This window comes from Halichoerus grypus, chromosome 13 (assembly GCF_964656455.1).
Source record: "Halichoerus grypus chromosome 13, mHalGry1.hap1.1, whole genome shotgun sequence".
NCBI classification, from domain to species: Eukaryota; Metazoa; Chordata; class Mammalia; order Carnivora; family Phocidae; genus Halichoerus; species Halichoerus grypus.
In genome coordinates this window covers 87944397-87957049 of record NC_135724.1, presented here as the reverse complement: position 1 = coordinate 87957049, position 12653 = coordinate 87944397, and the positions used below count along the sequence as shown (strand labels likewise).

General features: G+C 49.1%; 1 protein-coding gene and 1 long non-coding RNA gene across 19 annotated transcripts in view; one reads left to right on the top strand and one right to left on the bottom strand.

Moving 5' to 3' along the window:
• Window positions 1-12653, top strand: part of KDM2B (lysine demethylase 2B) — a 115830-nt gene that overhangs the window by 81167 nt on the left and 22010 nt on the right. The window contains exon 1 of one of the 15 annotated variants that reach the window (XM_078061029.1): window positions 5591-5801. The exons of the other annotated variants lie outside the window; for them this stretch is intronic. Coding sequence (XP_077917155.1) covers window positions 5748-5801 — 54 coding nt within the window. The 5' untranslated portion in view covers window positions 5591-5747. Of the gene's footprint in view, window positions 1-5590; window positions 5802-12653 lie in introns of those variants that run through there. 15 annotated transcript variants of the gene reach the window in all.
• On the bottom strand, window positions 2885-6383 carry LOC118531179 (uncharacterized). 4 transcript variants are annotated; one of them, XR_004915042.1, is made up of 3 exons: window positions 6249-6383; window positions 4849-4963; window positions 2885-4354 (listed from the first exon to the last, which is right to left on the bottom strand). It is a non-coding gene; the product is annotated as an uncharacterized LOC118531179 (long non-coding RNA). The 4 variants fall into 4 exon arrangements; XR_004915044.2 differs by lacking the exon at window positions 6249-6383 and adding an exon at window positions 5258-5435; XR_004915043.2 differs by lacking the exon at window positions 6249-6383 and having other exon boundaries at window positions 4697-5435.

Sequence of the window (12653 nt, the reverse complement as noted above, 5' to 3'; positions counted from 1 at the left end):
CCCCGGTATGATTGAGAAATAATTGGCTTACATCACTGAGTTGGATTTTTTTGGGGGGGGGGGCAGGGTTCTCCCTCATCAGTTGCAGCTACCCTTAAACACAGTTCCTCCTGAAAAGACAGTATGCATTCTCAATTCTTTCCCTTTTAAAGACTAATTTTCAAAGTAAGAAGTTGGTGTCATGGCCACCTCAAATGGTGACAGATGAGTTTGTCAGGCTTTTTCTACAGTGAATGCCATGATAAACTCATGGATTTTCATAGATCCAGGGGGCTCTTCCAGGCAAATTGGCCTGCTGGAGATGAGCCATTTTTCAAGGAAAGCAAGAATGGTAAAGGAAGAGAGGTCTATGGCTCTAAGTCAAAGTGTGTGTGTGTGTGTGAGAGAGAGAGAGAGAGAAAGAGAGAGAGAGAGTTCCCCCATCCCTACTCTCAGCCCCACCAGCCACTGTGCATTTGCATTTCTCAGGCTTCCCTAAACGAAAGGCATCAGAGCCCATCAGACCACCACCCTGCCTGTTAGCAGCTCATTTAAGAGGTGATTCAACTCTCTGGTTTGGTGAGTTTCAACACACCGCAGGGTTTAGGACCTACATTTCCTAACCAGGTTACCTTTCAGGAATAGGAACTTAAGATCACTCTTAAGTGGTGGCGGATGAAAAACGTATGTATGTGTGCCATTGTATGGATTGTATGGATCTGCCGCATTTTGTTCACGCATTCATTGGTGGATGGAATTTGGGTTGTTTCCACAGTTTGGCTGTCGGGAACAGAGCTGCTAGTCAATGATGAACACAGTTTTACTCCTGTTTTGCCTCTTGTCTATCCTGTCTTGAGTGATCTTTGGATTCAGTCTTTTCCTTTGAAAACTTTGAAAACACAGAACTTTTTATCCTGATTCTCTGAGGTGCTTCTCTGGAGGATGGTGAGACAGATAATGGGATGGGTGTCTGGTTGGGAAGGAAATCAAGGTGGGGGGGTGTGGGGTGGAGATTTGGTCTTGTTAAGAAAAGTACTTTTAAGTTATAGAAGTCTTGGTTGTAGGCCAGAATTATGCTGGCATTTTATGTATTTTTAGCCCCTCTTATTCCCCCCCGGAGCCCCAGGGGAGAGGGGTTTATAAAGTGAACTCATTTATTTCGTCCAAATTGAGTGCTCAGCCTTAGCCTGGATTTTTGTAGGGCAATGAGTAGAGAAGGGAAGTAACTTCCTAAGGTCAGCGAATGAACTGGAAATGGGGTGGATGGCGGGAAAACATTTCTCAGATCAATGCCGGTCACCTGTTAAATTAGTTAATCTTTAAAAAAAAAAAAAAATCCTGTGCCCCGTCACAAATCTTCCAGTGAATGTAAATATTTGTTGGTTGATTTTGGTAACGTAAAGAGACATTATTAGGAGAGGAACCCCATTTAACAGAAAGCTCAGTCTGTTTAAAGGACCCATATGACAAATATGGGTGGTTTTTAAATGCTTGTGGAATGACTCTCCAGGGGGAAAATAGAAAGCAATTAAATAACATTAGTAATTTCCTCAACAGAAATCACTGCAGCCCTTGGTTTGTCATACAGACACTCTTTGAACCATAATCTAGACAACCCTGGAATCAGTCCTAAGTTGCTATGTGACACAATATAAAAATTCCTCTTATTTACATTTTATTAGAAAAATAACTCTCCAAGAGACCTCCTTTCGCCATGAAGGGGGAAAAACCCTATTGAAAGAGAGACAAATGGCAAAATATAGTAAAATAACTGAAGCATGCGTTCTCTGTTGCTTGTTAAGTATAAATTATTACTTGCACTAGGAAGCTCCCCTTTGCGCGCCTGTTCTGTCATTTCTGCTCCCTCCTTAGGGGCATGTTTACAAATGGGGTCCATTGGCTTAGGGGAATGCCAGCCAGTTACTGGTGTGGACACAGAGAATCCATTCTCTTTCCCTGCCCTGATCCTCTGGGGAATAATGTTCCCAAGCTTTAGCCATGCCCTTTTCAACATGGGCCCAAGGAAAGGGGCCACATGCGGGAGAGACCCTTGTCCTAGGGAAGTCCAGAGTCCGGGGGGCAGCTTGTCCCTTGTCCCCGGAAATGGGGATGGAGAGGATGGCTTCCCTCCTTTAACGTAAGCTCACCACCTGTGTCTGCACTGGAGACAGCGTGGCTATTTCTGGGCACAATCTCTCGGCAAACTGGGGTTGTTCCTGGTGTCTCATGATCTGATAGGCAGACCAGAAAATTAAATGACACTCGGAGAGAAAATGGGGAAGTGGGTGCCCACTGTGACCAGGGCTGATTCGGCTCCCATCTGTTTTTGTTTATTTCCTGACCACTTGGTGAAAGTTCTGGATCCTCCTGGCTCAGGGCAAGCCCAACTGCCCGGGTGGCATCAGCTTTGGGAAGCTCTTTCTAAGAACATAAGCCTTGGCTAAGTGGAGCCGGGAGAGTGTTCAGTTCTTAGGGTCACTCAAAGATGAGGTCAAGAGGGAGAAAGGACAAGCCTAAAGCACAATGTAAACACTAAATTTTCAGATGGCAATCCTACTGGGCCAGGGCTAGCATAATGTATTTTATATAAAGTCCAGCATGCTATTAATACAAAACAAATGTTGGATAATTGTGTGTGCCAGTTAACTAAAGGAAACTTGATCGAGGGAAGCAGAGGAGTAAGAAGTTCTTTGCAAGTGTCAGAAGAGGAGTTTGTAAGAGGTGTTAGGATAGTGGTTGGCAGGAGCCTTCTTAATGTTTGGAGAGAACCCACTGCATTATCATGTCTTAATCCTGGTTTCCTACTTCCAGAGTTGGCCCCTGACAGATGATCAGACAGCAGTTTGGTTACCAAAGGTTACCAAAACCATACCTATCTGCCTTGAAATTGAATTTGAACCAAGAATACAGAATTTGCAAAATTTAATAAGGGACAGTTAATTTAATTTTACATTAAGTCTGAGTTTTTCACTTGGATTCTTAACATCAGTCTCATTTGGCATCCTCTTCTTTTGTCTCTGGCACAAGGCATTGGAGTGGTATGATTAACAGCCCCGGCTCCAGGCTGCAGGCTCCAGCTGCCTGCGGGTTCAGATCCAGGTCCTTTCATTTCCGAGCAGCAATATGCCTCAGTTTCCTCTTCTATAAAATGGGTGAACAGTGGTACATACCTGATGGGACTGCTTAAAGGGATAAATGAGATAATGTCTACAAAACACTCAGCACTGACTCTAGCCCTTCAACCATGGGTAGTAAATATTAGCTGCTATTACTGCCTGGACCCCTGGAAGGTGGGGGGGGGTCATTTCTGGGTGGTGTTATTATATAAGGGACCCTGGGCTTGAGAGCTACTTCCTAATTTTCACTGCACCACCATTTCCTCACTTGTGAAGTGAGGGGGTCTGGTTGAGGCCCCTTCTAGTTCAGAAATGACATGGTAGAAGGAAGTTTGTGTTAGTTACAGCTTCTGTTTATCAACATTTTCCCTTCTCTTTCTTTGCACCATGATAAATGAGAACTGTGCCTTTTTACTTCCTTAAATACAGAAAAGAGCTTTGGAACATTCAAAAGAAATCGGCCCAAAGACAAGTCTAAGTAATCTCGCACTCCTGATAAGCAATGGCAGAGACCTTCAAGAAAAAGTCCCACTTCCTTACCTCTCTCTCGATGTATCATGGTATTTGGGTATCTTTTTACCTTTGCAGTTCTGACCACAGTGAATGACAATGAAGTGAAAGCATGATTAGCATTTTATCAGCCCCTCCCCTTTATTTTAAGGCGCTTCCTACAGGGTAGAATGGCTCCTAAGAGGTCATCAGATACAGACTGGTCCATCGCGATAGCTTTTTTAAAAGCTGAGATCTTTGGGGATGGAGTGAGGTGGAGGAGGGGGATATTCTTTTGCTTTGTGTTTTTGTTAACCTGGAGTGGATTGTGAAAACCATAAGAAGAGAGGAAGGAAACTCAGAATAGATATGTTTCAGTAAAGAGCGAGTCTCCTGGGATTTCTTCCCATAGTGTCAGTGGGTGTATAAATTTCATACAGACTTCAGAATCCACTCAGTAAAACTGACATCCCTGTTTCCTCACTCCTGCCGACTCCCTACTAGAAGCCTCCTGAATTTTACTTACAAGGTCTCTGTCACACACATTCTGCCTTCCTTGAAAGCCCAGGCCATGACCTGCCTGTGGGTCCCTTCTGTTCTCACAGTGGATTTCATGGCCAGTGGCCTGGGCATGAATAACGGTTGGACAGCTCTGCAGAGTTGATCACCAGATTTCACAGCTAATGAGCTTTTTCTTGGGAAAGCCTTTGATCTCTTTGCAGAAGGATGCTCATCTTTCGGTTGGGCAAACCTTCCCATTTTATCTTCATCTGTAAAATGATGAAGAAACTGAGCAGGTATAGGTATGCATGTTTAGTGTCATATTGAACACTCCTAGTTAGATGATACATGTGCCCCTACCCAGCTAAGTCATCCCACTCCTTGTCTTGAGTTTAGCTGTGGTTTTGATGGTTGTATTGATCACTCTAGCTAATGGTCAGATCTTCTCCTTCAGAATAAGGGCTGTGGGCATAAGTCCCCATAGACTTTTTTTTTTTTTAATAGTGAATCTCAATCTGGATTTCCAGTAACAGTTTTCTGCAGGAGTGGGCTGCTTTTGGATTAAGCATTAAGAGGAACCTTTACAGTTTAAAGAATTTAGAAACCCACACCTTCTGGGCCCGCCTCGGTGCGCTGCCAATCTCCTAGGAGAACTGGGTTCAGGCCTGTAGCTCTCTACCCCTTCTGAGATCGCCTCCAGCGCACATCGCCTCCACGGCACCACCGGAAGGAGGGTTCCTGTCCAAGAGGGTGGGGCACCCACCTCGGGGCAGAGTGCATTCTCTCAGGTAATCTCCAAGTCAGGCAGCTCTATGGGAACTCCCTCCAGCACCACCGCACGTTTCACGCTGACTCCCTCTCGATCTGCTAAGACAAACCTGAGGGCAGAGAGGACAGCGTCAGGGGACCTGCCCAGCCCAACTGCCCGCTTCCGGGGGAACTGGGCCCCCGGACCTTAGCCAGGCGGCGGGCCTGCAAGCTCCGGGTACAGGACTCCCGGGTTCGCAGGCATCAGGTCCTGGTGCCAGAGCATGTGCAAACCCGGGAGCCCGTGTGCCCGCTGCCGGGTGCACAGGGACTCTTGCCTGGCGTCGCGTGCAGGCCGCCCCCCGTGGCCTGTGCGCCCCGGGGCTCCCGCGAGACGCCCCGCAGGACCACACAAAAGACCCCACCCCAGGTCGGGCGTGCATTTCCTGTTAGAGCGGCGGCGGCGTGCAGCCACCCATGTGCATCCCGTGGCGCGCGGGCCGGGCGGGCCGTGGGGCACGCCCCCACGCAGTCCCAGTCCCCGCGCCCCGGCTGTGAGGGGCCGCCCTCAGCGGGCCCGCCCCCATGTCACCGCAGGCCGGGCTCCCTTTGTGTGCGGCCCGAGCGCCGCGGCCGCGCCATTGGCCCGCCGGCCCGGGGGGCCAGCCCCTTCCTGGCTCGCTTCATGCATATGCATGAGCGCCCCGGCCCTCCCCCCCGCCGGCCCCTCCCCGCCCCCTCCCGCGCGGGCGTGCGAGGCGCGCGGCGCGGCTCCCTCCTCGCGGCAGCAGGCGCCCGAGCCCGAGCCCGAGCCCGAGCCCGAGCCAGGGCGAGCCGAGCCTGCTCCGGGCGGGCGGCGGCGGCGGCGCCGCTCCAGCCATGTCAGCGCGCGCGAGCCTGGGCCCACCATGAGCCATGGCCATGTCCGTGAGCGCCGAGGACGACGACTATGAATCGGAGCCGGACCAGGTCGGCGGCCCGGGGTGGGGCTGAGGGAGGGACCCGCCGCCCACCCGCCCGCCGACCTCCCGACCGACCGACTGACGCTCCCGGGGCGGCCGCGACGCCGCCGCCGCCGCGATGAGGAGAAAGTTTTGCAGCCGCCGCCGGCGGGGCCGCCAGGGCCGGGCCCGAGCGGGGCGTGGAGGAGCGCGGCAGGCCGGCGGCTGCCGGGGCGCCGCGGGCCCCGCAGCCGGCCCGGGCAGGGGGCGTGTGCGAGCGGCGGTGCGCGAGGGTGGCCGGCCGTGCCGCGGGGACAATGTGGGCCTCGCCGTCGGGCGGGCCCTGCCGGGCGCGGGCCATGGCCCGCGGGCAAGTTGCGGGCGCCGGCGCTGGCGGCCAGGGCGCGCCTCGCCCTCCCCTCGCGCCCTCGCCCGCGGCCCACGCGCGTGCCGGCCGCCCCGGGCGCACCCGGACCTGCGGCCGCCGGCGCCTCCCTCCTTTCTGTTTGCAAAGTTGCACCGGGACCCTCGGCCTCTAGGCTGGAGGACGCCGCGGCCCGGGGCCCGTGGGCCCGACGGCCCGAGCTTTTGTCTGGGCGCCGCGCGCCCGCCGCCTGCCGTGGGCAGACGGAGACAGGAAGGGGTGCGAGCCTCGGGCCGGCGCGGGGAATCCGGAACCCGGCGAGTGCGCTCCGCCGCGGCGGGGCGGGAGGAAGCCGTGACCCCAGATGGCAGTGTTTGGCCTCAGTTGGATTTAGAAGGGAAAGCAACCTCTCTTGGGACCTGGGGGGAGAAATCTGTGTATAAAACAAAGCCCTGGGTGTGTTTACGGCGTGAATTTACTCCGGGAAGATTCGTGTTTAGGAAGCGGGGGAAGAAAGTTGAGGATTTACGGAGTATAATCTGCACAATATTTGCAACAGGACACAGGCTAGGTTGACTTGTCCGAGGAATTAAGCATGGGGTGGGTTGAGTTATCATGTGGGCATGGGACCAGGTGAATAAGATGCTTATTTATAATCCTGGGTGCATTTTCTCAGTGGAATAAAGATGTTTTGGAATGTTGGGGCCGAGATGTAGGAACGTTTGTCCCTTCCATTAGGGGCGATCGAGGAAGCGCTCTATATGCTGCACTTACGTTGTATCACCCATATCATTAGGTGGTTTTATCGAACGAGTTAAATTTTATTGTTTAGTTACATTTTATTTTCTGAGTTTTGCTGGATATTTTTCAGGCACATGCACCTTATGGTGTTCCTGAATCTCGCTGGTCTTACCGATTGGATTAACCCAGAGACAACCCAGGTGGTTTTGTCTTGGAACTTGTATCAAGTCAGTAGCACAGTGTGGGAATGGTTCTCAGTTCTTGCTTCTTGGTTCATGCCAAATCTTGGTTTGAAAATTTTTCAGTTCAGTTTGGATCTGCCTAATCCCTACCAACAGTTGAGCCTTTCTGCATCTGCTCATTCATAAGAAGACACTTGTATTCAGCATTGACTCTGCTTTGGTGTTTCAGGATGGAGGTTCCTGTTACCTGCTTTGTTTTGGTTTTTTAATTTGGCCACACCCTGTGGCCTATGGTAGATACAATCTTTGACAGTGTATGAGACAAGACTTCATATGTCTCTGGGCTAAAAAACACTCTTCAGGTCTGCCACTCCTGAGAGAGACTTCCATCAAGAGAGGACCTGTGCTCCCAGTAGCCAGATTACTTTCCTCCTCCACACATCAGTCAGCCCTGTGTGGCTCTTCTGGAGCCGTCAGCAGAGTTCTCAAGGTTCACTTTAAGATGATTTGTTCCACTCAGGTGTATTGAGGTGACCCCTAAGCCAGGTCAGTGGGCAGCAGGTTTTCCCCATATTCCCAGCAGAGAGCATGGTTGTCAGCGAAGGACCCTGCAGTTGCAGAAGCTCCAGGCTGTGGCTCAGGGCTCCTCGCCTCGCCTTCCTCACTAGTTTTCCCAGCCTCGGGATTTCTTGGGCCTGAGAACAGTGGCTTCCTCTAAGGATCTCAAAAGCTTTTGTGTCTTCCACAGGAGAGTGAGTCTCTGGGCTCTAGACCCCACTCTTCTGTAAAGTGTCCTTCAGGGAAGGGTGGAAGTCCTGGAGTATGGGCACGCTGGCATACTCACCACCTGCCGTGTGAAGAGACCAGTGGAGGCCCTGTTGGGAAGTTACTATTGCCCAGTTACCCCCAGCAGCTGTGCCTAGCCCCTCACTACCACCCCTCATCATCAGAATTTTGCCTGTTCCATCTTGAAATTCTGTGCATGTCTCTTGTCCCCACCTGGGTGGCATCAGGCTTCCTTAGGCCTGTCTGCCCCGCTCCTTCCCATAGCAGCCTACGTTTCCCCTGCTCCCAGTGTGAGACAGGAGCGAGGGGGTGATGGTGGGTGGGAGGACACCCCTTGCATGCCTTTGCCAGTGGTCACTCTTGGCTGGGCCTTCTCCCACGGACTGCATTTGCTTCTCCAGTGCAGAATGTGTCAGAAAATTCTTTAGCTGTTTTCAGTTTGAGGAGATGCCCCTTAAAGAAAGGCTGTTAATGAGAATTCTTGTTCCATCTTGTTGTTTTGTTTTGTTTTGTTTTTAACCCTTGAAGTGAAAAAAGCTTTGTTCCTTATTTTAAACTAAAAGTGATTGTTGGGACACCTGGGTGGCTCAGTTGGTTAAGCATCTGACTCTCGATATCAGCTCAGCCCTGTGTTGGGCTCCATGCTGGGTGTGGAGCCTTCTTAAAAAAAAAAATAAAAGTGATTGTTATCTTTTAAAAAAAAAAATAACATAAAATTATGAAGAGGAAAATCTCTCAGAAGTTTATGCAGCCATAAATAATGTGTTAACTCATTATAGCTTCTTAGTGAAATTTTAAGAACGGGATCTCTGAACCTTCCTGAAATTTTATGCAGAGATTTGTGACTTTGTGTGCATTTTTCTAGGAAAAGATCCTTAGCTTTCCTCAAATTTTCCAGAGGTCCTCTCATCCCCTGGGTTTCTGGTAGCTCTTGTGTTTTTATTCTCTTGCTCCTTACCCTTAGTATATAAAGAAACCAGAGCCCTCCGTGGAGTCTACAGGTGTGTGTTAAGGGACCCCCACAATGCTGCTAAAATCGAGCTTTTCCTGTAATGTCCATTATACACGAAGATTTGGGAACAGACGTATGTTGAGATGAATCTGTGTTATGCAGAAGAATACAACATTAGCATGACAAAGGAATTCCATACTGTTTGGGGGGCTATGGCTACACCTTGTGGGGCTGTCAGTGTGCTGCTGTTGGGAAGAGCTTGCTGGGAAACACAGAACTGTCTTAATTGTAAAAACACACAGCCATGTTTCACTGTTTTTCTCACTGACTCCTCTTGACAGTCATCCCTTCTTGAAACTTTTCCCTGGTTCAGTGATGACAACCGCCTTTCTGGCCGTTCCTCCACAGGTTGGTCTTTCACACTGGCCCTTGCATGTTTGTAGTCTTGAATGCGGTGTCCAGGACCCTCTTTTCACTCTGTCTTTTCTCCCTGGACAACCTGTGGACTTAACTAGCCTAACGGTATGTGATGCTGACTCCAGTTGTGTATCAGCTCTGGTCCCCCCTGCCTGCTGGCCACCTTCCTCGAATGTCCCGTTGGCCCCTCAGAGTCTGCGTGTCCATGATGGAGTCCCTGATCTCTCCTCCCTTCCTAAGCCCCTTGTTCTCCTGTTGCTCAAGCCAGAAACCTCAGAGCTTTTCAGGACTCTTCCTGCCTGCTCACTCCATGTTTAGGCAGCCTCATGGGTCTGCTTCTAAAACATCTCCTGAATCGTCCCCTCTTTGTCAACCCGTGTGTGGCTTCTGTTCATGCCTTCATCATCTTCAGCCTGGGCTACTGTAGTATCCTCATCTCTTCTCCCTGCCTTTCATCTTGCTTACCACCCAAAAAAATATTCATGCACTTGCCACGATGTGATGGTGTTGCTCCTGAATGTAAAGTCCTTTAGCGGCTCTTACAGGAGACACCATTTCTCTGTGTCCTATGAGGCCCTGCAGGATTAGACTCCTGCCATCTCAAGGCTGTTTTCCAGTAGCCATATCAGGCTACTGAATGTGCCATGTAGTTTCACATCTCTATCTTATTACTCTTCCTTCTCTGCCTAGAATATCTACTCTCTCCCCCACCTCTATCCCAATGCAGAGGCCTGTTCTCCCTTAGTCACCACCTCCTGTGTCTATGACCCTCTTCCCAACCTCCCTTCCTAGTGAGATGAGGCATTTCTTCTGGGTCAGCACTTCAGGATCCAGACTTTAGAGCTCCTGCCCAGACTCCTATCGCGGCTTCTTGTTCATTGGTCTTATGACATTAGGCAGATGACTTAACTCTGCTGTGCCTCAGTTTCCTCACTTCTGAATGGAGATAATAATTTCTATCTCATAGATTACTGATGGCAAATATTGAAAAGAGTGATTAGTTACTTTTAATATCATTATCATCATCACTGTCACATTGCACTGTATTTACATGGTTGTCTTTCTTTCTCCCCGCCCTGGACTGTAATGCCTTTGAGTATGGAACACATCTTACTCATCTCTGTAGTCCCAGCACCTAGCACTGAATCTGGTACATAGTTCTCAGCCAAAAAACACTTGGGTAGGCAGGTGGGTGAATGTGTGACTCATTAATGAATGAGTCTCCAGTGCAGATTACGTGCTCTGTTGGCTAGTGATGTTGAACATGTTTTCATGTGCTTATTCCCCATTTGTATATATGGGTTTTTTAGGTTTTGTTTTGTTTTGTTTTAGAGAGAGAGCGTGGTGGGGGGAGGGCAGAGGAAGAGAGAGAATCTTAAGCAGGCTCCATGCCCAGCGTGAAGCCTGCCACAAGGCTCAGTCTCACAACCCTGAGATCAAGACCTGAGCTGAAATCAAGAGTCAGAAGCTTAACCGACTAAGCCACCCAGGCTTCCCTATATATGTGATTTTGAAGAAATTCCTATTTAAATTCTTTGCCCATTTTCAAATTGGGATGTTTGTCTTTTTATTGTTGAGTTGTTAGAGTACTTTATATATTCTAGGTACTAGTCCCTTACTAGAGGTATTATTTGCAGTACGTTCGCCCATTCTCTGGGCTTTTTCACCTGATTGTGCCCCTATTAAGCACAAAAGTTTTTAGTTTTGAAGTCCAGTTTATCTGTTTTGTTGTTGTTGTTGTTGTTGCCTGTGCTTTTGGTGTCATATCCAAGACATCATTGCCTAATTCAAGGTCATGAAGATTTACCCTTAAGTTTTCTTCTAAGAGTTTTACAGTTTTAGCTCTTACATATAGGGCTTTGATCCATGTTTGAGGTAATTTTTGCAGATAGTGTGAGGTAGGGGTCCAACTTCATTCTTTTTGCATGTCCCTGCACCATTTGTTGAAAAGACTATTCTTCCCCCCACTAAATTGTCTTGACACACTTGTTGAAAATCACTTGGTCATTGAAAATTGTTCGGTCATAAGTATTATAAGGTTTTATTTCTGGACTCTCAGTTCCATTGATCCGTATGTCTTTATGCCAGCACCATGTGGTCTTGTTTACTGTAGCTTTGTAGTTAAGCTTTGAAATCAGGAAGTATTAATCCTCCAACTTTATTCTTCATTTTCAAGATCATTGTGGCCTTTCCAGGTCCCTGGCATTTCCACATGAATTTTAGGATCAACCGGCTGGGGCTTTGATAAGGATTGCATTGAATCTGTTGATCACTTTGGGGAGTATTGCCATCCTGACAATATTGTCTTTGAATCCATGAACATGGGATATCTTTTCATTAATTTAGGTTACTCCAAGTAATTTTAATCCCAGAGTTTTAGTGATGAGGGATTGAAGAGGTTCTGCCCATGAATATTCAGGAAGAGAGGATCTGATGGATAGGAGGGGCTCCGTAAATATTTGTGGAACGAATGAAAGAACTGCTGTACTGATGTTCCCTTTAAGGAAGATGCTTAGGAGTAGCTGGTGGAGAAGAGGTGTTGGAATGCTATGATTTGTGTGTGGGGGCATGGGGGCTGCAGATTTCCTTAGCAGGTGGAGCTGGGCTGATAAAATCAACAAGAGGCCTTGGGATTGAGAAGACTGGTTTGTAAGGGAAAGTCACTGAACGCCATCATTGCCTTTTGCTGAGAAGACCAGTTCGTGCTGAAATTAACAAAGATGCATTCTGGGTTACTTGAACAAATAGAGGCAAAGGTAGGATAGAGTGGAATTTAGAATTGGGCGATGAACCTTTAGATATCACACAGAAGAGATTAGGACAGAAGCTTCACGCCAGAATGACAGGGCTTTGGCTTGTTTACCTTCCTTCATGGAGACCCTCCAATGTCTTTCTCACCTGTTGATTTTTCTGGGTGGTCTGTCTTAGGCTCCAGCATTTCAAGTGTTGCTCGATTGACTCCTGACAAGCCAGCTGGCGCCCACTTCCCACAGAAGCTGGTCATGAGGCTGTAGGCAGCAGCAGCTTTTCTGGCTTGACTTGGCAGCCGGCTAGAGACCGCCTAAGTCGAGGTCTTCGGAAAACAGGGCCTCCTCACACCTCTTCCAGGACATTGTCTGTCATTTGCTCTGTCATTTTCCAGGATGTCTTAGCTGCCATCAGGATCCAGGAGGATTTGTTTTTTCCATGGGTTGGAAAAGTGCTTCTCTGGATGGGAATGTGCTTTGGAAAGCACTGGAAGGTAGGCTTGTTTCACAGTCACATTTGAGCTCTGTGACACTGGCTGGATCGGCCCAGCGTGTCACTTCAGAGAGACGCTGTCCTCGCGGCCAGTAACGCCAGAGGCGCCCAGTGGCTGTTTATGCCTGATGTTCCTGAGTGGGAGGAGAGAGCCATGTTTGGACTCTGGGAATTTTTTTTCTGTCCTTCACCAAAGCA